Genomic DNA, 26,534 nt, shown 5'->3' with positions numbered 1-26,534 from the left:
CAGTTTTGTCTCCCAAAGCTGTGCTGTTGGCCCCAGCATCACACTTGGTGCTTCTAAGGAACATCTGTTATAGGCCAAATGGTTACTCTATAAAACTTTCCACAGTGATCAATATGCATCAGAGAAGCCGAATTTATAATAAGGCTATGTATGCTTTCTGAATGCTCTTTAACATAGTGTAAGTGCTTAGAAAGTAGTATAATAATTCATGGAGTGATTTATCCTAAGTTCTCTTCCAAATGGAATGGCAGTAAGGAAAGATTGCTCTGTAGTTAAGTAGACCGAGCACCAACACATAGAGCCAGGGTTTGTGTGGTACCATTGCATTGTACTCCTGCTGCCTGTGTCTTTGGAAATACATTCAGCTTCCCCAAACTTCCTGTCCTCATTTATAAATAGGCTTAATAAGATAGGTCTCATGAGGTTGTGACAGGGACAGTATATAAAAACTTACTGTAGGTTGCCAAGCATTTTTAAAAAATAGTATTATCTTTCAATCCTACTACAAAATAAGTATCAGTAAATGGGCTTAAGGTAGAAAGACACACACCCCCACAGTGATCGTTGCAGTCAAAGAACTTGTAAACTGCTTTTGTTTATTTGAACTGATTTTTATATATAAAGTCTTCATAAAATGGAATTAACCAGCATAGCTCTGACATTCTTCTCTGTTCTTTAGATCTGAGATCCTAAGTTTTATAAATAGTAATTCAACGGATTCTACATCTGTATTTTTAAAAGTAATGCAAATTATGCTTAAGAAGGGGCGAAATTGTTAAGCAGCTTGAGTTCAGAAAAACTGATGCAACTTGTGGCATTTTCCTGTGTGCAGTGGCTTTGATTTCCAGGGCTGGTTCACAATGAAACAGCTGCTGAGTGTCCTATTCCAGCTTTTACTCCTGTGATGTTGCCTGATTGTGTATTTGCCACTAGGGCTTGTGAAAAACGACTGGGATCATTTTGCTTTTCAAAGATGGTGACGAATATTAAGAAGACGAAAGAAATTGGAGAAACAGGGTGGGAAGTTTGACTGAGAGGAAGAAGTCAAGTGTAAAGAGCAAGTCAGATGAAAAAGCCACCTTCTGTAGCCACCCAGATGTGTTTCCAGTAGGCAGGGAGGATTCATCTGTTTTATTGGGGACTGCATGAAGAAGGATAACGGTATGGACTCACAGGTGGAAAATACTCCGGACAAGTGTCTGGAGGAGCTGGAAATGGGTAGCAGACGAGGCAGTGGAGGCTCTGCTGTCATGGTACCTAGACTGCTAGCCAGATTTAACACCTGCTGGCCATGTGACCTTAGTCACATTAGTTGACCTCTTCGAAGCTCAAATTTTTCACCTGTGAAGCAGAGATACTGTATCAGAGGGCTCTAAGGATGGGTTGTGATATGCAACTTATGCCCTTAAAGAACACAGTGCCTGGTCCATCGTAAATATCCAACAACTGTCAGACACTTGCTATTTTTGCTTTATCCTGTCAACTGAAGAAAGAGCAGCTAGACCAACTGTGTTGGCTTAAGGTTCGGGTGAGTGAGAGGTTCCCTCCACTGGAAGAAGAATGGTAGGGGAAACAGTTACTACTTTGGCTCCCTTCTGAATACTCAGCCTTTGCCTGGACTCTTTGCTCAGCAGGTTTTTCTCATATTCTAGGTAGTATTGGAAAAACCAAGGAGCAGTACACTGCGCTATGAAAGGCTTGTAGGAGATGATCTAGTTTTGGAAACATGTATGTGATCTAAACTTTCTGTAGGGAAAATGAAGTTTTTAGAGACAGGCAAGAAGGAAGGGGTTATATGTCTCTGTCTTAGTCACTGTTCTTGTTAACACCCACAACTTGAAGGAGGCAAGGTTTATTTCGGCACACGTTTCAGTCCATGGTTGGCTGGCTCCAAAGAAGAAACAGAATGGCAGTGGGGCCTGGCGGAGGAGAGCTGCTCACCTCACGTCATCCAGAAAGCAGAGAGAGGAAAAAGGAGGAGTTAGGGAGGGAAATAAACCTTCCAGGTCCTAGCCCTAGTTGACCTGTCTCTTCTTGCCAGGTTCCACCCCAAAAGCAAATAGGCTATAAGGCCCTCATAATCCAATCAACTTTCAAAAGCCCCACATCTAGATATAAACCATGGCAGCCTTCAAAATCATGTTCCTATGTATGTCTCAATGAAGAATAAGGGTTGGATATCTGCAATGTATTTGGCACATTCACTTAACTATGAAATCATCATTTCACATAGGCAACTGAATCTCCATTTTACAAATGAGGAAAACCAAGTTACAAAGAGTTTAATTGGTTCCAAAGTCCCTAGTTTCAAATCTATTGCTTATTCTCTTATGCCAGAATGACTGATGTAAATAAAGTTAGACATTTTTTTAAAGGCCTTTAAAGAAAGTAGGCAAACATTAGAGGCATCTTAAGGGTTCACCCCAAGGTAAGTGGATTAAGTTATATCACAAAACTCAACTTTTCTAAGTTATTCAAGTTATAAAACATTTGCACTGTTTAAATAACATTATTCTTTTGAATTTTCAGTGACATTTTTCTTTAGGATCTGTGTAGAATAATAGTTCTCTAACTTAAACTTGCATCAGATCACTGGAGGACTTGTTAAGTAAGATTCAGTGGGTCTGGCATAGCCAGAGAATAGCACTTCTCGAAGGTTCTCTGTTGATGCCGACACTTTATTTTGAGGTCATTGACAGGAAAAGCATATTTTCTTACTAATTATATGGAAGGACAAGTTGGAAAATAATCCTAGAGGGGAATTCCAAGACTGGAGATGGAAGTTGAAGTTTATATCAAGTTTCTCATACTCAGTAGATTATATACTTAGCCACACATGACTGAATTTGGAACCCATAAGTTGCATATTATTACTTACTTTGTTTGGAAGCTGCATTTGCCTACAAGGGAAATGAAGAGATGCAGGGGGTACAATATGACTAATCGATGCTAATTGATAAGTATGAAGCTTTTCAAAGAATTTTTTTTTCATCTCTGTAGGTAGCAAATCTTCCAAAAGATTATCTGATAACCCTGAACTATGTCACCGGGATGGATGTTTTGGTATGTAAACTGTACATTTTGTTTTAGTACCTGTCAGAAGAGATGGGATCATTTGTAGTGAGATAGGAAATTATCTGCTGTTGAGGACTTTGCTGATTCAAAGAAAGTGTCTTGGAATTTGAACTGCAATGTTTTTTCTCAGACATCTGTTAAACTTTATCAGTGAGCATTTCAGGACTTGGGTCTCAGACAGTACTGCTAAAGCTGTAAAATTCTCTTCTGTTCTTTCTGAGTATCCCTCAAAAAGGTTTGATTATAAAATTATGTAAATTTTTATGTCTTTTTCGTTTTTATTTAGTTTGAGAACACAAAATATTGTATTAAAGAACTTATTAGTAGCTCAATAGATTCTTGGAAACTTGAAATAAAAATATGTGGTCACAATTATAATATATTACTGAAACCAAGAATTGTAATTATTTTCTTATTGCATATGGTAGTATTAGTCCATACATGAAGAAACATTTCAAGCATAAAGAATAATGGAATAGGTGTATTCTCATCAGAGATCTTCATCAAACCTTGCTTTATTTTGTAATATTTGCTTCAAATATATCCCCTAAGAATTAAACATTGTAACTAAAGCCTCTTTGGTATGTCCCCCCAGCTCCCGTTTCCATTGTGCCTCACTTTGTCTTTCAGGGGTAACAATTTTGTGAGCTAAAATTGTTCATTTCAGCACACATTTTCAGGTGTTGAGCTGAAGGCAGCATCCTCTGGAGATGTGCAAGAAAGAAAAGATGCATACTAACTCTGCATACTTTTAATTTATTCATTCAGACATAAGATACCAAGTATTTTGACTATTTTAAAATTTAATGATAATGCTGTTCTACCGTAAATATCACTTTGTAACTTATTTGTATTTTTCAGCCATGCCTTTAACATGCTGTTTCATGTAGATTCATTACAACTTTTGTGATCCTGGAGTAAATTTAAAATCCACCTGGGCCCCTCTCTTCTCTGCAACTGTCATAATTCCATAAATTTTCAAAATCTTAATACATATTGACTTGGTGCAAGCTGTTCCAAATAATGTTTGTGGGTCAGCCAATCAAGGTTAAAATCTTTGTAAGCACATCACTGTATGCTTCAAAAGTTTTAAAGACTTCATGGCTTTCATTTCAAGAGGCTACCCATGTATGGGCTTTGTTTCTTTTTAATTAATAAGCATTTTAGCAAGAGCTGCTTCAAGTTCTTGAGAAATCCTTTGAACCAATGCATCTTCATGTTGAACCAGTTTTCCTCAGGCTAGAGGTCAAACTCTTGGGGTAGGGCCAGTTCCCTGGAAATAGAAATGTAAAGTTATAGCAGCCTGAAAGTTAATTAATCCAGTCACTTGATCACTCAGCTCAGTAAGTTTTTGGTTAGGAAAAACTATGAGCCAGTACTCTGCTAGACAATGTAAGAAGCATACAAATCAATTAGGCAATGCCCTTGTATGTTTAAAAACTTCAGTAATAATAACGAGGGGGAAATCACTTGGCATTTTCGGAACACTTCCTCATTTGTAAGATGGTTTCACATTTTCCCCTTGTATGGTTAGGAAAATCTTGTAAAGTAGGTAGAATAGCTATTATTATTTCTGTCTTACAAATGACACCTTGGGGTTCATTACAGAAAAATATTTTGCCCAAAGTTATACAACTAAAAAGTGACAGTCTTAAAAAAGAACCCCCGCAGGCCATCTGACTCTTTACCCTGAGTTGTAGAAAATGCAGACCTAAATAATTACAGTGCCAAGGAAGTGCTGGGAGGGAAGCTTCTAGGTACTAAAGACCTAGTTCTATTCTGACTACAGCTGCCTTTAGAATGGCGGTTGCCAAAGGTACTCAAAGAAATCCTGCTGCTCTTTGCAAAACAAGTGTTAAGCTATAAATAACCAAATAGTGTTTTTTTTTTTTTTTTTTTTTTTTAATGCTGGTATCATCATAGATGTTGCTAGAACATTGACTTCAGTATTGGCTGGTGATAGCAAAAGCCAGACTTGTAAAAATCAAGCCAATTTTTTTGGCCACCTATTTTGTGCATGTTTCTATAATTGCGAAAAGTCGCTATTATTTGATTTTGGCATGCTGCCCTTGAATTACTGGAGAAATACTGTTCTTGGCCACCGTAGTTGGCAAGCAAAACAAGCTCATGCATAGGGCTTTGGGCAGAAACTGGGGTCTCACCCTTTGTTTTACCATCATTTGAAAATGTTAATCTCTGCCAAAGCCAGAAGAGTTTCCCAGTGGAGAGGGCTGTGATTATTTGTCCCTGGTCCAGTCTCAGCTGCCTTATCTTTTGTCTTTTAGCAATGGAGGGTGGAGTGAAAGTGGGTGCCAGAGAGATTTCCTGGGGCCAAAGCAATAAAATTTTGCCTGAGGTACCTGACAGAAGAAAGCTCTAGAATAGAACACAGTTATTTTTTTATCTTTTGTTTTAAAAATCAGTTACATACTCCCGAAAAAGGGAGCCTGCTTTCCTAAGAGCCTTCTCAGAAAATGACCCAGCAGGTTCTCTCTCACAAATAGCAGGTTGGGATCAACCAGTCAGTATTTAAATCCAGGGATAATCACCAATTCTATTTTTAAATCTTCAAAGCTATAATATTGCCACCTGGCTAGGATTTTCTTAACTTTGTAACTTGAAAAATACCTAGACATTGCTTGTCCTTTTCACTTACAGTGATGTTATGGCAGAAAAAAACAAAAATTAAGTTGCCGAATTTGTGCCATGCTTCTGCGTTCATTCCAGTGTTTGTAATATAAACTATGAGTTTCTCTCTTCGTGATCACACGCCCTGCATCCTGGCATCACACACTGTAGATTCACCCACCTCTGAGAAAGACACCTATGACCACATGAGGCTTTGGGGGACATCTAGAACGAAACCATAACACGGAGGCTGGTCTAGTTTATGTGAATTTTTATAAAAGGCAGCCAGCTGTGTCCGAGAGGGGAATTGGAAAGTATTACTCTCTTGGCTTTGAAAGATGGAGGAAAGCGTGATGAACCAAGGAAAACAAGTGGCCAAGAGAAACTAGAAAAGGCAAAGCAAAGAATTCCTCTTACAGCATCCAAAAGAAACATAGTTTAATAAAATGTATTTTGTTTTTCTAACCAGAAGAGCCATATAATACAAATCTGAGTTGTAAAAGCCACCAAGTTCATGGTCATTTGTCATGGAAGCACGAGAAAACTAACAGGTCAGGTCTCTAGCTTCGTTTGAGAGTTCCTCAGTCTTTACTGGCTTTACGGAACTGAATTTTTTGAATGTAGTAGGCCTCCCCTCGGCAAAACATTTCTTTTTTCAGGCATTTGATTAATGTTCCTTAATTAGTATAGAGTGCTTACGCATTCCCAGCCCAGATGATTCGTGTGGGATGATGCGTGTTCAGATGACCCTGCAGGTGCACAGAGTCCCCCATCCCCACACAAAACTTCTTGCAGTCACCTTGTGAAGGTGTTCAGCTATTTCTATGTAGTTAGTCATTAGCAATTTAGGGGGAGATTCTTTGAGATCATGTAGACATCTAAATATTGTGCACCTCGTCAAAGTTTATCCCATAGATTTAGCATCTACTGATGGCGCCTTCTTGAGCCCATCTCTACTGCTGTATCTGTTAGTTTTTTTTTTTGTTTTTTTTTTGTACTGGGCATGGAACTCAGGTCCTTGTGCTTGCAAGGCAGGCAGTGGAACCACTGAGCTAAATCCCCAGTCCGCGGTCAGTTTTTAATTACAGTTTTTTTTTGTCTTGTCTTGTTTTGGCTTAATCTGTCTCCCTCCCTCTTTCCCTCTCTCCTCCTCCCTCCTTCCCTCCCTCCTCCATCCCCCCCCCCCCCCGTCACTTTCTCTGTCTTAAGAATCAAACCTGCTGCCTGGCTAATGCTAAGCACGTGTTCTAGTCCTAAACAATGACCCTCCCAGCCCGAAGGTGTTTTTAAAGTCATGACTGAAGGAAGAGGTGCCAGACCACGTACACTATTCCTCTGTCTCTGGGCCTCCCTGCTGTCTTTGCTCTGTAGCATCCTTCTCAGTTAGGTCTACAGAATTGCATTTCTGGGTTAGGCTGTCCCCGCCTTCTTCCTCCTGGCTGTGCCGCCTCTGGGCTCTCTTGCTTCCCTTCCATTCCAAGATTTATGTTTTGACATTTTCACTCTTCCTGAGTTGACGGAATGACTTTAAAAAGTACATTTGTGTAGTTTGACCCTTTTCCTCGTGTACATCAAATGACTTCCCATTGCTCTCTGAGAACAGGCAAAGGTGCTCCTTCAGCAAAGCCTCCAGGCCTCTTGATCTGACACCTTTCCGAGCCCCCTTTCAGACCTTCATCCTCCTGCGTTCCCTGCTGCTTCCATTCCTTCTTTCCTTCCTCCTTCCGGGTTCTCTGTACCTGGAATTCTAGTTGGCCCCGAAGCTCTTCAGGTGTCGGTTTCCTTGTTTAAGGAAGCTTTCCCTCACCTCCTTGATGACACCAGATCTTCCTGTTGGAGACTCTTCAGAGTAGTAGTTTCCTAGTTGCTCATGGGATAATTTAATTTACAATCTGCCACTACCTTGTAAACTTCAAAGAGGAAGAAACTGAATTCTTTTGGCTCTGCCTTAATCTGCAGTGCCTAATAGCTTTTAAGGACTTTACACACTTGATCTTAGCCAAAAGGCCAAGAAATGATAGAAGGGTTTCATAAATATTTGCTGAAAAAGAAAGCAAAGAAAGGGAAGTAGGAAAAGTTCTTGATGTGTAATCACTTATAATTTCCCCGAGACACACATATAAACTGAATAGAGTCCCCAGGGTGAGGACGAGCGACTGTCTGTGACATCACATAGTCTCAAACCCAACATTATCACTCTCTTCTGTGAGCAGTTTGTGAAAGATCCTAAGTGGAAGAATTGTATTAGGCAGTGGTTTTCTTGAGCCTTCTTATCTGGTTCTTGATTTAGTCATTTCTAAATTCCAGAACCATCTCATTGTTCCCACTCACTGAAGGCTACAAGCCAAATTCCTGAGTCTCGCGTTCATCCTTCTCCATATCCTGGCCTCACCCTAACCATCCTGTCTTAATATCCTAGCCTTTGTTCCCCAATGCAAACGTGCCACCCTAGCCAGATGCATCACTCTGTCCTGAAATTATCTTGCATATTCTCAACTGCAACATTTTCCTGATTGCTTCTTGCCTTGTCCAGGAACCGCCCCCCGTTGAGCCAAATCTACCCGTGGAATCATGGGGCATTTTGGAGCTGAATACACCTTAGTGGTTATCTGCTGCGAGGGCAGCTGAAGATCTTTGCTACAAGGCAGTCTTTCTTTGCTCCCTTCTCTTCCCTCTCCCTCCTTTCCTACATCCTTCCTTTCTTCTTCTCCTTCTTCCTCTCCTCTTCTCCTTTTTTACCTTCTTTCTCCTTTCCTTCTCTTTTTGCTCCTCTTCTCATCCTCCTTCTCCTTTTCTTTTTCTTCCTTCTTTTCCTCTTTCTCTTCCTCCCTGCCCCTTCACCCCTGTCTCTACCACCACTGCCACTAGGGATTGATTTATCTAGGGCACAGCACATGCTAGGCATGTTTCTACACTGAGTCACAGCCCAAACAATTTTTTATTGTATTTTGAGATGGAATATCATTAGTTCACCAGGCTAGCCTTAGACTTGCAATCCTCCTGCCTCAGCCTCCCCAATAGCTATGATTAACAAGCATATACCACCACACCTGGCTCACAAGCCATTTTTATTTATTTTTTTATTTTTTTTACTGTTCCAAACCATGCTTTCTTTCCTCTATATCACGTGGCTAGGAAAAATTGGCATCATACATTCTGTGTGCTGAGATTGTTCCTGGTGACAAAATGGTCATCAATGCTTATATACCTGCCATGGGGACCTGACTTTTTAGTTTATATCTCTCAATTTTCATAGCATTTGTTCAGAAGTTATTTAATGGTACAAGATTGTATATTTACATAGCAACCTGATAAGTGTGTATGTTATACACTCAAAGTACTGTTCTGAGAAATAACTAAGATATCAAAAGCCTGAGTTACACTATGCCCACAATAATTGTCAGATGTCATCATGGTATTTTTATTATGCTCTCTCTTTTTACTGTTAACTTTCTAAAGACCAGGACAAAGTCATTTGTTCCTTTGTATTTCCTCATCTTTTTTTAGACAGTGCTTATAGTGTAAAATTATTTACCAATAAATATTTAACTGTTGTCAAAAATGTTAGATGTCTAAGTATTGAAGGAGCCCATCTGATTAGCTTAGTTTTCTGTTGTTCTTCTTGACTGTAATGAACTCAGTCTGAATCAGAAAGAAGAACAAGGAGGAGGGAAAGGAAGGAAAAAAAGAAAAGGAGGAAGCAAAGGAGGAAGGGAAGAAAAATCCTGTTATTACAGGGATTCTAAGAAGTGACCTTCTACCCAAGGCCCAGGATTCAGTCAGGTATCATGGAATGACTACACCAGGATTTTCCAACTACTAGGTTTTGCAAAATGTTTCTTCTTTGTTCAAGTCACTGGGTAGAATGTAGCTGCTCCAGCGCTCCCAAAGTTACGTATTACAGTTTCAGCTTACTCAGAAGCTAATGAAGTTCCTATCACACTGCCATTTTTTGGCAAGACTTCCTGATTGGCCCATCTGAATCAGGTATCCATCATCATCCAATCAGCTGTGGCCACAAGAAATGTCACTGTAGGACCAACCCATTTTCCCGTCCCCCTTCAGTCTCTCTTAGACAGAACCTAGAAGCTTTCTTTCCCTCAATAAATTTTCCTCCTCTTAAGAAAGAAAGAGAGAGAGAGAAAGAAAAGAGAAAAAGAAAGAAAGAAAGAAAGAAAGAAGAAAGAAGGAAGGAAAGAAAGAAAGAAAGAAAGAAAGAAAGAAAGAAAGAAAGAAAGAAAGAAAGAAAGAAAGAAAGAAAGAAAAAAGAAGGAAGGAAAGGTCACTGTGACAGACACCGAGTATCCACCCTAGTGATGTGGAGCACTTCCTATGTGGAAAAAAAAAAAAAAAAGCGTAATCTGGAAGGGGTGACTCAACCCTATAATCCTAGCACTGAAGGAACTGAAGCAGGAAAGGAAAGTTTTGGGCAACTTAGTGAGATCCTGTGTCAAAGTAAAATATGAAAAGGGCTGTAGATGTAGCTCAGTGGTAGGGTGACCCAGGGTTTGATCTGCAGTACCACACACACACACACACACACACACACACACACAAATCACAAATAAGTAAAGTTAAAGTTGTATTTCCTGAGTCATGTTAGCCACAATTTGAATGACAAGTAGCAGCAAGTGAATAGTTACCCCCAGCAAAGATTAGATAAGCCCTTTTATTTTATAGATGGTGAAGCCAGAACCCTAAATTGGTTAAACAGTTTACCTAGAATCACAGAGTAAGGTGACACAGTTTCGACTAAAAACTGGGCCTTGGGTCCATCAGGCGTTGCTGCCCTCACCTCCTCAGATGTTCCTTCACTATGCTATTTTGGGTCTGGCTCTGGGGCCATTTATAGGTTTGCCCTGGGAAGTAACATATATTTATAGTGCTTGGGTTGATTACCATTTTAATCAGAGTGAGGTTTCAACATCACTTTAATTCAAACATGAAAATGCAAAGTTAGGCAACTAAAATGACCACTGAAAGTCCAAATTAATTGTTTAGGGTGAAGACTAAAATAAATAAATCAGTGCAAAAGCCAGCTCACGCAATAGGAACTTCAGATTTTGGGAAGTCTGCGGTAGAACTGTGGATGCACAGAATTTTGCAAAGTGCTTTATGGGACGTTTTAGATCTGTCTGCCCACGGAGTATCTGAGATTAGCAAGCCAGAAGTAAAATATGGAAGGTCAGTGAAGAACATCCACTTATGGCAAGTGGCAATTGCTGTTTGGTTGCCACGATGGCTTGGAGAAACTCGCTTTTACTGATATTACTGGATTCATGAACATGAAACAGAAAGCCATTTCCATTTCTAAGAATTTTCTGAACTGAACTTCAAAACCAGTGAAGCCATGATGACGTCATTGCGAATCCGGGGGGAAAAAGACTTCACTCACATGTGCTCGGCTGTTCTCACCCGCAGACCTAGGCAAGTGGTTGGGAGTGTGGTTTCTCACGCGTCTGATGAAATTTGTGGTGTAAACCTGCATGGGCCACTTCACTGTTGGCTAAAATGGTTAGATTGCACCAGATGGTCTTTGATATTCCTCTAGACTTAAATGCTGCGATTCCAGGGCCATGGCTCTGAATTATTCTGATTGTGAAGCCTCGAGGCAGATGCTAACTGGACAAGAAGAAAGAAGGGATGTGTCCTGGCCTGGACATTTGTACCTCTAACTATGGCAAGACTGAGGACTAACACTAAAGAAAACTATTAAAAAGGTCAAGCTGGGCACTATTGCTGATTATTAAATTAGTTGGCTCAAAGGCTGGGGGGAAACACCTTGTTAGTACTGTTTAAATTATACAAGCCTGGGCCTGGGATTTAGCTCAGTGGTTCTGCCACCTGCCTCAAGAGTGCAAGGTCCCAAGTTCAACCCCTAGTATCAATATATATATATACATACATACATACAAGCCAGGTTTTTCTTCTTTAGAATCTTGGATTGATATTTCCAGTCAACTCCATTGATGGAGAAATGTTACAGTATGTTTTGTTCACTTTTAGCTTTTAATTCTATAAATTTCTCGGAACTACACTTAAAGATTTTTTGCATCTAATATTGATGCAGAATAATGTGTACAATTCTTCCGTCTACTAAGCCAGTAGAGTTTTTTTGAATGAAGCAGGGAGTGTTGCGGAGAAAGCACAGTGAACACAGCAAGCCCCCAGGATGCTTTGAAAGCACACAGTTTATTTAGCCAGAGAGAGTCTCCCCTTTACCAGTTCTGGGACTACAGAGGTGCTGTGTCACATATTTTGTGGAATGCATGTTTCGTCTCTTTAAAATTTATGTTTAGTACATGAATGCCTTCTTTTTTGACCTTGCAAAACAGTCATATTCTTAGTTTAGAGTAAGAGTGCCTTTTAAAAATTAATTTTATTGGTACATTTTAGGTATATAATATGTCAGTCATCATTGGAGATTTGTACTTTTACATAATATATCTTTTTGTAAAATCGAGTTTATTGGTACATTTTAGGTATGCAGTACAGTTACCTTCATTATTGGGATCTTGTACTTTTACATGACAGGTCTTGTTTATCATTTTTTCCCCTTGTCCTTGCCCACGTACATGACATATCTTGATTCTTTTAATTATGTTTGCTTTTCATTTTATCTTTTATTCAGTCATTTAGCGAAATCATGGATTTGGTGCTCATGGTACTTTAAAATCCCAAAGGAAGTTAATATTTTTAATGTAATTCTCAGTGGGCTGTAAGCAGGTCAAGAATTGACTCAATGTCATGTGGCCAAAATTTAAGAATAGTACATGTTAGAAACTTACAAGAACAGAAAGTGTGTGTGCCTCTAGTTAACTCAGAAAATGTAGATGGAAGCTATAAAAAACGAAAGTAAAAATTTAGATGAAGTATGGATTCAGGGGAAAACCAAGCAAGTTTTCCTATTCAAAGTAGCTTATTTGATCTTTTGGAAAGTATGCAAAATAGGTAAATAATATATCAAGTTTAAGTACTTCAGGCGTTTGAAAGCCATCTGACAACTTGTGTGACTGTTAACTTTCCTAATCCTTCACATTCTTTCCAGTGAAAGAGAGAACATTATATCTTATGTTGTTCTAATGAGTGTTGTGAGTTAATATTTATTTAAAGGTATTTAAGGTTAAAAATGGCCTCTGACAGATAACAGTGAAAATCCTGTTATTAAAGCAAAGGAAAAATTATATTTGTGAATTTGACATCCTTTAATAATCTATTTCATAATCATAATCTTGGAAAAATTGAAAACCAAAGAGATCTGATATTTTACACATGAAATACTTAGTTTTTTGTGTTTTCTTCTCTCTAAAAATCATTGACCATATTTGATTTGTAACAATACAAAAGTGCTTCGTGTTATAGTGAAATCTGATTTCTTCTCTTAGAAGAAGGCAGGTCAAAACAGGCAGATGTTTATAATATTTGCTTACCTTGATTTTATCTTTACTACATCTAAGAGCTTGAAGAGCAAATATATAATTGGTTAAGTAATTAATGAAAAGATAGAAATTTGAATTGATGTCGTAGTCTTTTCTAAAACAATTATTGCACAAGCAAGAATGAATGATGGATAAAATATGATACCCAGGGTTTTAAATATATGCTTTTTCAGCAGTAGTCAAGAAGTCAACTATCAACAGTTTGTCCATGTTCTTAAAAATGGGATTTCCATGATTTAACTCATAGAAATTACAGGATTGAAGTTTTAGAACTTAAAATTTTACTGGAAAAAAAATTTATTTGTTCAGAGTATTGATTAAGATGACTGAAAATGAGGAAAGTCAATTGCAAATAGAAATAGGAGTATCAGAAACTATTCCAGAATTCCTCAATTTGGAAATAAGAAACAGTCTTTTCTTCTTTAATGCAAAGAAAGCATATGCACACACGCGCGCGCACACACTCACACACACACACACACACACACAGGCAGTTAAGGCTGCAGACACAGAAGCAAAGGGAGCTCCTCACTTTAAAACAAAGGAACCTGATCCAGGTTCCTACTTGTCAGAAGGTTGAAGAAGATACGCAAAAACATTTATAACATGAAACAAAGAAGTGTTTTAAGATATTAATCCACTGAATCTATTTGTTACAGGGAAATTTGTGCGATTACAACTGAATGAGCTAAATCATTAAAGCTATCTTACCACCGAGATACTTTGCAAACAGTATTATAGTATGTGCTGTGTTCTGTATCCTATCAGCCTCTGCTGATAGAGCCAATGACCTAAAAAGAGTTAGCACTGCCAAATAGGAGAGAAACTTGGAGAACAATTCAGCACCTAAGGAAAGACTAACAGCTTGTTTTCTAGTGTGGTACCGGGAATCGATCCCAAGGCCTTTGCACTTTTAAAGTTTTGTTTTGAGACAGGGTCCTGCCCAGGCTAGACTTAAAGTTGCCATCCTTCTACCTCAGCCTCCTAGAAGGGGACTGGGATTACAGGCACATGTCAACATGCCTGGCTTTGAAAGAGACTTAACGATGCAAGTATGAATGTCTATATGCTTGAGCTAAGTGGTGATTCAACAAAATAAAGACCTGATTCTGAACATAGTTGGGAAACACATACTCTTTGAGAACTTGGTTATGTTGAGGGGAAATGACTGCTTGACTTTATTGAGGTGTTTATTCTCCTTACCTGACTCCAACCAACAGTTCTCAAAGCTTTGAATATGTCATGTTTCTGAGAATCAGGGCTTACCTCCCTGAAGATATATCAGTGTTGTTTTTTGATTGAAACATACCAATTTAAACTACTTTTTAAAATGAATATTCATTCAATAGCCTCCATACACAATTTAAGATAAGTCAGTTATTAGACTTTCCCACAGAGATGTTCTGCTGGTAAGCAGGAAGACAAAGTTTGGTGATTTGATGCATTTTACATGGCGTCAACTACTTTGAGCATTCTATCTGATAATAGAGGATGCTGATTCTGAAAAACAACTAAGCAAAACATTTAACCTAAAACGTTTTTTTCTCATTAGATCTATACTTCAAAAGATTTTATTGTGCAAGAATTTTATTCAACTGTTCTTATTAAATTTTGAATTTTATAATAATATTTGGTGGAAATATGTATTGTCTTCTTGGAAATGTAGCCCTCTGTAATCCTTGCTTTTACTCATGGCACACAAAGCCTAATATTTGGTCTTTTGCCCTTTGTAAAAAGAGAAGACTGACCTCTGATACAAAGTGCTTTGTCTCATTAATTCTTTTTTTTTTAATTCAGTGATGTGTCCATTAAGCAAATAGTTTCTGGCCAACACCCATATGCCAAATGTTATTCTATTGGGGACACTATAAGCAACTAGACTTTTTAAAAAGTTCTGTCCTCATAGAACTTATATGCAAATCATCCACATTATCTTCTAACACCTGCCCCTTACGGAGGGTTCCTTCAGTCTCATGCCATATACAAGCAGTATGAAATTCAGAGAAGTTGGGTAGCTTGTATGGGTGTTTTGTAATTATTAAAATAAATGTTTTGTCTCCTCTTTCATTTCCTCCAGCCTAGTCATTGTTGGTTACGCCAGATGGTAATACAGTTGTCAGTCAGCTTGACTAATCTCCTGGACAAGTTTTCAAATATTTCTGAAGGTTTAAGCAATTACTCTATCATAGACAAACTTGGCAAGATAGTTGATGACCTTGTGGACTGCATGGAAACCTCCTTTAAGGTAACTGTGTTCACTGGGCTTGTTTTTTGTTACCTTTCTTTAAAACCTATGTTAGCTTGATTTGTGCCATTTTGAACTTGTAAACTTTGACTTTAAAAACATTTAAAAATGACAACAGAAAACAAGTGTTTGTAGTTATATTGCAACACCGAAATGTATGTTTAGATTTAAATATTGTCACCTACTTTTCAAAAAATAAAATTTCTTCACGCTACAATGCAAAAACAGTTTAGCTTTGATTTTTGCCTCATACATAGATGAAAGTCTGTAAACCTTCCTATTTGGTTACAAGTTTATTTAATAAACTAAGCTTTTCATTTTACCATGTCTGTTGTTTTACTTTAACACACAAGATGTCACAAAGGAAATAACATGTGCATTGGGGTTTTCAAGATGCAGTAGCTGTTCAGTAATACAGAGTGTAGGAAAAAGCATTGCAAATGATGAAAAAAGTACATTTAGTAACCTTTGGACTTTGGTTAGAATCCAGGAAATTGCAGAGGGTATTTTTCAGTAGCTTTGAACACTGAGTTAATGTGCATAAAGTGTATACAATAGAACATGTTGTGTACATATAGGTGTTTATTGTTATCAGTTTTTCTTTAAAAACATTCATTTAATGTGTCCCTAAAATACACCTTTGATTTGCTTTTTGAATTTTGTATAAATTAACCCTACTATTTTTATTCTTTTCTGACTGCTTCATTCACTCAGCATTTAGTTTATAAGATGTATCAACTTTCCTACATATAATATTGTTATTCACCGATTCTATATTCCAGAACTTATTAAGCCACTCTCTTGTTGATGAATCTAAAGATTATAATGATGCTGAGAACTCACTACGTCTTATGTGAGTGCATATGTGACAAAAGTTCCACTAGAGAATGTACCCAGGAGAGGACTTTCTGGATGACAGCATGGACACATGTCCAACTTTATTAAATAATGTCAGAAGTACCAACTGCAATATATAAGGATTCCCCACCCTACATCTGTGCCAATGCTTAGTATCATCAGATGTTTTAATCTGGGGATACTGAAGCATGTGTTATGGAGGGGTTTTAAATCAACAGCAATTTTCTTCCAGTACAGCGAATTAAATGTCAGTCCTCATATGCTAGGCGGGTGCTTTACCGCTGAGCTACATCCCCAGTTTTTTCTTTTGTTTTGTTTCGTTTTTTGTTTTTTTAGACATGTGCTCTCTGTTTCCTGGGTTGATCTCACACTCGTGAGCCACCTACCTCAGCCTCTCAAATAGCTGGGGTTACAGACATGCTCTCCTGCACCCAGAAACACTAGTGTTTTGAGGAGCATCGCGGAAAAACAAGTCTTCGATTGGTTGTCAGCGTCATTTCGTTGCTGTGGCATTGCTGCCACTGCACCAGCCCAACAGTGACCTGCCGAGCTACACGACCAGTTTGAGTTAATATTCATTAGGACAGCAGTCTAGAAGCTTTGGCTTTTAGAGTTCAAGTATTTGGCTCCTTGGATGACATATTTACTGCCCGTTAACCTCGGTTATGTTAGGTGACATAGACTATGTGAAAGATGTAATTTTCAGTTTTATTTTGTTTTTCCTTTGCGTTTTGTATAGAATGTGAAAGAATCATCTAAGAGGCCCGAACCCAGACTCTTTACTCCTGAAGAATTCTTTAGAATTTTTAATAGATCCATCGATGCCTTCAAAGACTTCATGGTGGCCTCTGAAACTAGTGATTGTGTGATTTCTTCAACACTAAGTACAGAGAAAGGTAAGACACATAAACATCTCCAACTTAAATGTAAATAGCCAGCTTGAACTAATTTATATCTGTAAGAATTGATTTCTGAATCAAATGGATGTGTAACAATAAAAAGATGTGTGTGTTGTTCTAATAAATAATCAAATGTCAATGGCACCTGAGAAACTAATGATTGTGTATTGGTTGGTTTCCAAGGCAAACATTATTCAATTAAGTTAAAAATTATACATGAGTAAACAATATATGAAATAGTCACGCATATATTTTCTATCTGATGTTATTCTTTACCTCCAGTTTCCTTAATGTTCCTTTCTCAGATCTCTTCATTAAATGTCTAATTATGTGCATGAATTCTGATTCTCGTCAGTTATTGTATTGTATTGATACCCTCCTCCCTGTCACTTGGTCCCTGTAACAAAAATTTAATTGCTTTCTTCTTTGAATGACAAATAGCATTTGTATGCCATAAATCTTTGCTCTACAAGGTGACTGTGGTGAATTTCTTAATAAAATAAAACAGCAGGATTCAGTGTGAAATAAATAGGTTCTGAATAATCTCAATAAGGGAAACAGACCTGGCACATAGTGATACTGCACTTCACCTTTTGAGGACGCTCACCATGTAACACTGACACATTATTGCTTTCTATTTAGATTCCAGAGTCAGTGTCACAAAACCATTTATGTTACCCCCTGTTGCAGCCAGCTCCCTTAAGAATGACAGCAGTAGCAGTAATAGTAAGTACACATCTGATTTAATGCATGCATGGCTCCAATTAGCCTCTATAGGAGTATTGCATGGGCTTTAAAGGAAATTTATGCAATCATTATTACTGTTAATACTGTTATGTTACTGTTATTCCTCTTATGGTCTTCCTGAGAATGAAATATTTGGCTTGTAGACGGGGTTTCCCTAGTGGGTTGATCTATGTAGAGAATTGGACCGGTAGATTTTGTGCTAAGATTATATTAAATATGGCATGAAATTAATTCGATATATGATTTAGACTTTTGTCACTATAGACTTACATATATGTTGTGGAAAATGTGCCCAAAAAATGGAGCTTTAAAATTGAAAATACAAGTGCTGGTTTTGTAAAATTCTAAGGATATTTTCAGTTTTGTGTATTTGTTTATCACTATTTGGTATCGTGTGTTTGGAAATTTGATGATTTTGTTATTTTACCATAAATATATGTATTGGAAGAAAATATACTTTCCTTTAAATCTCTGTCCTCTTTGGCCAAGAACCCAACTCTCTGGAATACTCTTGCTTTTCAAATTCAGACAAAGGTCATTAAAAAGGTTTTGGATTTACAATATTCTCTCTAGCCTCAGGGAAGCTGCAGAAAGAAAAAAAGATCTGGTCATTTTTGCTAAAAATGTCATCCCTTAAGACTTATAAATGGGTCTATACTTGTCATTTTTTCAGGGGCATAGAAGGTATAAGCATTTTATTACAAATGCATCATAGCATATTTACAACGTGAAATTAAAAAGAAATTAAGTTACGAATCATTTTAGAATTTTCCACCAGAACTTGTCCTAAATTGAGATAAAGCTAGATATTTATAGTCTTATCCTTCTAGGAATGAATATTTATGCATTTCAGTACATAAATATGAAGACATTTGATTGAGGGCACTACCCAGAAGTCACTGGTGGTCTATAATGTACAACATTTGCAGGACAGAATCTTCTATAACCTAAAATTCTAAATGACATTTATAGCACATCAGTTCTGGAAAGTTTCAAAGAGGACTGGAGTTATACATGTATATCTATGTGTCAGTTTAGGTCTTTCCTATGAGCTATGGCTTTATTAAGCTTTTCTGTGAAGCACCTTTTGGTTAGATTCTGTTTACATTTTATTGATTTTAATCTTTATTATGTCCTTTGTTCTACTTACATTGGTGATCTTATTTTACTCAAGTTGCTGTCACTCTTTAAGGTACAAAAATTATATCACTGATTTTTGAATCAGTCCTTTCCTAGTTTCTTAAAGTTATAAATTTTCTTGTAAGCACTGCTTTTGCTGCATCTTACACATTCTAATGTATTTTGTAAATTTTTCTTTATAATTTTTTAAAAACTTTAATTGTGATGTTTTGATTCATGGGTAATACAGAAGTGAATTGTTTGGTATCTGAAATGTTATGCTTTTTATATATTTTATTGTTGTTGGTTTCTAAATTAATTCTGTTACCATCTGAAATTTATTGTACTCCTCCAAAATTCATTGAGAATTACGCATATTATTCAACTACTGGGTGTAGCATTCTCAACTTGGGAAAGTAATTTGGTAATATTGTTTATGTGTTGTTTTCTTTGTTAAATGCTTTCTCTAACTTTTCATCAATTGCTTAGAAAGGTGAATGTAAAAATCTTTCTTTTTGCTGAAGATCTGTCTGATTCTGTGTTTAATTCTGTGCTATTATATTTTTCACAATGCACTGGCCTTTTTAAATCTTACTGAAAAATTTCTCATCACCTCACCTCACCTCTGGTACTGTTCTTTGTTTTCCTTTATATTTTGTCTGATATTAGTAGAGCCAATCTTCCTTGTATTTACTGAGATATATATATATAGATATATCTGTCTCTCTATATATATATAGATATATAGATATATCTATATATATTCATATTCAACCAGCTGTCCTTTTCAAAATATACTTGTGGCAGATAATCTACACTTGGAACTTTACCCACATCTATATTGTGTGTTATTGTTGATATATACTGTATAGCCATATAAGTTGTAAACCCCATAATCTACTCTTAAAAATTGTTGCTGTAGCCCAGCCTGGTGGCACAAGCTTGTAATCCTAGCACTTGGGAGGCTGAGGCAGGATGATTGTCATAAGTTTGAGGCCAACATAGGCTACAGAGTGAGTTCAAGTTCAGTCTGAACTGTATAGTGAGACCTTGTCTCAAAAAAAAAAACAAAAACAAGATTAATTAATTTTAAAAAGTAAGTAAAACAAAGTTAGAGAAAAAAGCAGAGAAGCAAGTAAAGAAAGCACAGAAAATAAGAGAAGCAAAAATGTCTTGCCTTTTATAGTTATTCTGTGTTCTGTACCTTTTATTCTTTCTTGTAAATACACTTTTCTTTCTGGTGTTAATTCCTTTCAGAGCAAAACAAAAACAAAAATAAAAACAAAAAACAATTCCTTTAACTTTTCTTGTAGTACAGATCGGTTGCAAGGAATTCTCTTTCTTCTATTATATGAAAAATATTTTATTGTATTTTCCATGTAGAAAGTACTTTTTAACCTCACATCAAATTCTGGGTTAACAGATTTTTTTTTCTTTCAGTCTTTTAAAGATATCATTAAATTTTCTTCCTATGGATATTGTATCTGATAAGCAGGCAGCCATCACTTGTATTATGTTTTTCTATGTATATACTTGGTCAGTTTTTTTTCCTTGCTTTCTTTCAAAATTTTCCCCTTTAGCAATTTAAATAAGATTTGATGGTGCTTCTCTCTTGATAGATGAGAGATAGATTAATTCATTTTTCATGGAATTTGTCAATCCTCTTGAATAGATAAATTATTTTTTTCTCCAAAGTTAGGAAAAGTTGGACCCTAATTTTCCAAATATTTTCTCTCCTGCTCCTTTCCTTCAGAGACACAGGTCACACATACTTCAGGCAAATCTACATTGTATCATAGGTTACAGAAGTTTTTTTTTCACACTTTTAATCTCTTTTCCCTCTGTTGTTCTGAATGGGTAATTTCTTTTTTTATTATTATTAAGTTTATTGGTACTTTTTAGGTACACAGTACATTCATCACTGGGATCTTGTACCTTTACATGATGTATCTTGGTTCTTATTTACCCTGAATGGGTAATTGTTTTTGTCTGTTTTCCAGATTACTAATCTTTCCTTCTACCATCTCTACACTATTGAATTTTGCACTGAAAGATCTTTTTTTATTTTTAGATTTATATTTTGTGTTCTAGAGTTTCCATTTGATTATTTTTCTATTTCTCTACTGAGATGTTCCATTCGTATATTTATTACAATGATATTTTCTTTTTGTTCCTTAAACATAATGATGATAGGTTTTCTAAAATTCTTGTACCTAATTTCAACTTGTAGATCACATTACGGTTAGTTTCTGTTGCCTTTTATCCCTCCCTGATTCACATATTATTTTAAAAATTAGCACTATTTGAATATATGTTGGACACTGTAGATATCATATTATTGAGTACTTTCCAGATTTTGTAGCATTCCCTTGGAGGGTGTTGAGTTGTCCCTGACGGGAAGTTTACTTACTAGTAGATGAGCTTTATCTTCCTCCCCAGGCTTATTTCTAAACTTTCTTGGACACAGAGATCAAGTTAGCCTTATTCTTTTTCTTTGTTTGTTTGCTTTTTATTATTCTTAAAATTTTTATGTTTATTAGCGCAAGTTTGTAGTACAGTGTTTACATTCCTTGTGTGGAGTTGGGACATTTACATAACGTCTTAATTTTTGTATCCCCTTTCTTTCCCCTCCCTCTCTTTTTTCTGTATCTCTTGATCCTTTCTCCTTTGAGAAAGATCTATCTCCCTACTCTCTGCCTCTATCTTTTGTTTTACCCTTTATTTATACTTTGGATTTCTCAAATAGGAAAACCATAGGTGTTTAAGGTTGTGTGTCTGATTTATTTCAACTATGTCCTCAGGTGCATCCATCGTCCTACAAATGACTCAGCCTCATCTTTCTTGGTGGCAGAAGAGTTCTCCAATGTTTGTGTAGACCGCATTTTCTTTATCCATTCATCTGTTGGTGGACATATAGCCTGCTTCTATGATTTAGCTATTGTGAATTTTACTGCTATAATCATGGATATGCATGTATTACTTTAATATGTCATTAACACTTAAGGCATAGAGTTTCTGATACATCTCTAGAGTGCTGAGTAAATCTCAACAATCTCACTTGCCAGAACTCCTTTGTCTCCCATTACTATGTGACTGCTAGGGTCTCTGTTAGGGATAGAGCTTCCTATCTGTTATGTTCTCACCAGTTTTTGTGAGGTCTCTGTGCCTGTATATCTTACTTGATCAATAATTGAAGGAGACTTTCATAGAGATTTACGATGCTTCTTTACAGTGTTCTTCTTGTAAATAACCTAGCTCTACAACCTTAGCCTGTAAACAACCTTGAACTTCCACTGCTGATTCCATGTCTCAGTGAGACCACTGAGCCTTGCTGAACTCTTTGTTTCCACACCCCCACAAGAAGGTGTCTCCCAGCTGGAAAGCCAAAAGCCAAAAATCCAGGAGAACCATGGGTCTTACTGTGTATGGCTTCTCCTCTCACATTACACTTTTGTACTGCTTACGGGCTAATTTCTGAAAATATCATGTCTTGTATAATTGTCCAGAATTATGATTATTTAAGTTTCGAAAGCTAGTCTGTTACCACCATGGTTGGAATTTGGCAAAAGTTTCTCTTACTGACTTTAAAAGAAACAATGTAAGACAACAACAACAATAACAAAACAAACTATTTCATCTTAAACCTCTGTTTCGGAGGCTACTTTTTAAATTACAAGATGAATGAACAGTTTTCCTTTTTTTGTTGCTTGCTTTTTATCTTCTTCAGTTTGTAAAAAATACAGGTCTTGCATTGACAGCAACATTTGGTTGGGTCTAATGTCAGTCATAAACATCCACTTACATGACGATGCATGGAAAAGCTGTTGTGGTACTTAGATTCCAAAAGATCGGGATGTAAACAAAATACCTGCTATATAATAAGTATAATGATAGAGTTTTATAAATATTTTTACTTGCTGCAGAAAGGAGACAAAGACTATTTTATGGGAGAAGAGTCAGATAAACTTGAAGAAATAATGAGAATTTTCAGAGATAAGATTTAAAAGCTGGCAGAGCCAGTCAGAGGATCAGGGCCTATGAACCATGTGAATATGAAAGGAGGAGTCAAGGAATAACACATAAGCCTACTATTTACCCCAAAAAAGACATATTTACAAAGTACTACTAATATCCCTTATGCCAAGAGCAGTGTTGATTAAGAGATGTTTGAAATCCTTACAGACAGCACCTAAATGATACAAAAGGAAATCTTTACCATGGCATTGCCATACAGATCTTGGGGAAATAGAATTTTAAATCAGATTGTCTGAGCTTATACCCCAGCTACAGTTCTTAGCTTACTGTGGGCCCTTAAGCAAGTCACTTGAGCTTTCTGGTGCTTTAGGAGGAACTGGAAGGTGCTAACACCTCTTTCGAGAGGTTTCTGTGAGTTTTGAGTGAGACTTGGAGCCACGCCTGACATCTAGTAAGAGTTCCTTATTAAGTATGAGAACCATTTAGGTGCAACAGTTGTGGGTCAGGGATTGTAGGGTGTGGATTGGAATCAAGAAGGAGGACTTAGTTGCGTCTTTCTTAAGCACCAAGAGATCCACGTTCACTGGTGTGGAGCTCCTCAGTGGGTTTGCTCTAAATAATTCAGCAAGATTGTAGAACATTTTCTGTGCTCTCTTTTTCTAGATGTCAGTTACTATTAGGCAAACTAAGCAAGTTGGTTTCCAAGAAGTTTTGACAATGGGCAGGTTTAGTAATAATGAGACACAATATATTAACTCAGGAGTTTGGGATTATTCAATGACCTATGTAGATGCTGTCCCTCCTCACAAGGTCTCTATAGCAAACTTCAGGTAAAAGCAAAGCTTTGTTATCAGCTTGGGCCTTAGCCCCAAAACCCTTCATTTGGGCTCTGAGGCATACAGTTCAATCGCATTGATTGCAGGTGGATAGCTGCAGAGGCAAGAACCAAATAGGAAGTTCTACCCCGGATGTATAAGCAGCCTTTGCTGATCAAGTTGTTTTTCTTTCCATGAAAAGGGGACCTAGTATCCTATCTCTGAGAATCGAAGGCTTGACTTTTAAGCCCCATTTGTAATGAGTGAAATAATAAAAGTAAGGAAACTTTGACCTGTACCAGATGGGACCCTCCACAGCTGGGAGTCCTTTCTTTCCAGTCTTTGAGATCGCTTTCCCTCCCTCTTTCCTGAAGGAGGATTACACTGCCTCTTTGATTCCAGGACTCCTAGTGACCCATCATCCTAAGGGTACAACTGTCAAAATGATGAAAATTAGCAATCCTAGTTGATGGAGGTGGCCACAGTAGGTTGTCCATCAAGAAGAATACAGGAGCAGGGCATGATGTCACACACCTGTAATCCCAGTAGTCAGAAGGCTGAGGCAGGAGGATTGTGGTGAGTTTCAAGCCAACTTGGGCAATACAGTGAATTCAAGATCAGCCTCAACTGCATAATGAGACCCTGTCTTGAAAAACAAAAGAAAAAGAAAGAGGAGGAGGAGGAGGAGGAGGAAGAGAAAGAGGAGGAGAGGGAGACAAACATAAATAGCCAAATTATTTATAGATAATTATAATAAATTTCCTAATATGGTATGGATTTCTTGCACTTCTAAAACTTTCTTTTTTACAAAAGCATTTTAAATGGGAGTAAAACCCAGACTGTTCCATGTAATCTTATGTACCCCTTAAAAACAGCTGTAATATTGTAATAACAGTGCTACTTCAGCTATACCAAATCTCATTTATAACTCCTTTATTTTGGTAAGAAAATTCTTACTGAACTCCAGTTTGAGTCACCTACAACACATCTCTCCTTGGGCTATCGCATGTGGTTATGGTGGTGGGCCAGAACTGTTGGATTCACTTTGAGGAAATAATTCATGATTCTGTAAATTGATGACCCACTTTCCACAACTCCAACGCCAGTTCCCCCTAGATGCCCGTTCCCGACAGTCCCCTCCCAGCACACCCACTGAGAACGGGCACCCAGGAAAGGAGCTTATCGTTAGAGTCTCTTTGGAAACATAGGCTTCATAGAAGCAGGAAATTTCCTGTTCCCAGTTCACCAGTCTTATTCTCAAGACAGTAGACTGAGTCTATGCCTTGTCGCTTAGATTACATTTGTAAGTTTATTTTTTCTTTGTAAATGTTGATGTACACAGTTGATCTGTTCTTTAATATTATGACTTTTGGTATGCTGGATGCTAAATAAATAAAAGTAGGCTAAGCTTGTATCCCAAATGCTATTACAGAGTTAGCTAGAAGCAGCCGCTCTACTCTGTTTACATTTTTTAAATCATATACTGTAATTGTTGGAAATTATGACTTCTGACTGCATCATATATTCAAAAGAAAACCACAGGTTTAACTCTTGCAAATACATGCCAGTGTTTCCAAACAAACAGGTTGCTCTTCATGAGAAACGGTTAGAGAAATGTGTCACAATAGGTTTCATATTTGGAGGAACAAATTCTTCTGGAAAACTGTTATAGTTCAAGTATCATTCTGCTTCTCATGAGAAGGCAGGATCAAGGAAGGTGTCCCAAGACAATCTCATTTCTCTTTTTTGCGACAGAATTATTTAGTAGACGTAGCCCTGGTGCCTTCTATCATCTTTGGTGTTAAATAGCTTCAAACTTTCCAATAAAAAGTACAAAAGCCAACCCATGATCCAGAGCACAGTATTTGGCACTGCCTGGCATCCAGAAAATGTGTATTGAAGATAAAAATGAGCAAAGAGCCATTATTTTGAGCATGAGGTACCAGCACGTACCATAACTACAGTGCGTATTTAGTGAGTTAATATTTGAAGCAGGCCAAATATAGCTGCCTGTGTACAGATTGTGATCCAGCTTGTAAAATATGATCCTAGTATTTGGGGTCAAGATGTCAAGCAAGGAAAAATGAAAAGGTGTTACAAGATAAAGACGCAGAAGATAGAGTTGCTTAACAGAAGGCATCATGCCCTGTCCCTGGGATATACCACGTCTGTGTTTTATATGCATGAACATCCAGAGTTCTTTCTGTCTGTGGGTTCTTTTTTTTTTTCCTTTTTTAAACACATTCATCTTTTGGAGGTTATATGTATTTATATTGCCTTGCAAAAACAATACTCAGCAGAAAAGTCAGCCTTTCCAGTACTTTAAACAGATAAAGGTCAAGAGTATGTTATGGAAACGGATGGGAACAACCACAGCAGAATGGGCAACCCTCTGGGATGGACCTACCACATTCACCACCGTGCTCTTTACCTTACAGGCAAGGCCGCAGATTCTGTTGGCGACCCCAGCCTGCAGTGGGCAGCCATGGCTCTGCCCGCTTTCTTTTCTCTTGTAATTGGCTTTGCTTTCGGAGCCTTATACTGGAAGGTAAGTATAGCTACTATTTTCTTGTCCTTCTTGATACACCTTACATATTTATTCCCCCCCAAAAGGAGCCTATTGACAAAACATCGAGCTTCCCTTTAACTTATAATCTAAATTTATTTTTAATTTTAGAAAATTGCCCACCTTTCCTCAGTATGCTTTGAAGATAATAACCCTTGTGGCTCAGAA

The 26,534-nt window shown here is 37.3% G+C and overlaps 1 protein-coding gene across 3 annotated transcripts in view; it reads left to right on the top strand.

Moving 5' to 3' along the window:
* Kitlg (KIT ligand) overlaps positions 1–26,534 on the top strand; it is a 77,773-nt gene that overhangs the window by 39,272 nt on the left and 11,967 nt on the right. For 2 of the 3 annotated variants that reach the window (XM_033763828.1, XM_010629782.3), the window contains 5 exons: positions 3,001–3,063; positions 15,220–15,387; positions 16,985–17,141; positions 17,787–17,870; positions 26,239–26,348. In XM_033763828.1, the coding sequence (XP_033619719.1) occupies positions 3,001–3,063; positions 15,220–15,387; positions 16,985–17,141; positions 17,787–17,870; positions 26,239–26,348 (582 nt within the window). The remainder of the gene's footprint in view (positions 1–3,000; positions 3,064–15,219; positions 15,388–16,984; positions 17,142–17,786; positions 17,871–26,238; positions 26,349–26,534) is intronic. The other variant, XM_010629783.3, reaches the window with a different exon arrangement.

Source organism: Fukomys damarensis, unplaced genomic scaffold (genome assembly GCF_012274545.1).
Source record: "Fukomys damarensis isolate Sample0158 unplaced genomic scaffold, DMR_v1.0_HiC HiC_scaffold_15, whole genome shotgun sequence".
NCBI lineage: Eukaryota > Metazoa > Chordata > Mammalia > Rodentia > Bathyergidae > Fukomys > Fukomys damarensis.
This window is presented reverse-complemented; position numbering and strand designations above follow the sequence as displayed.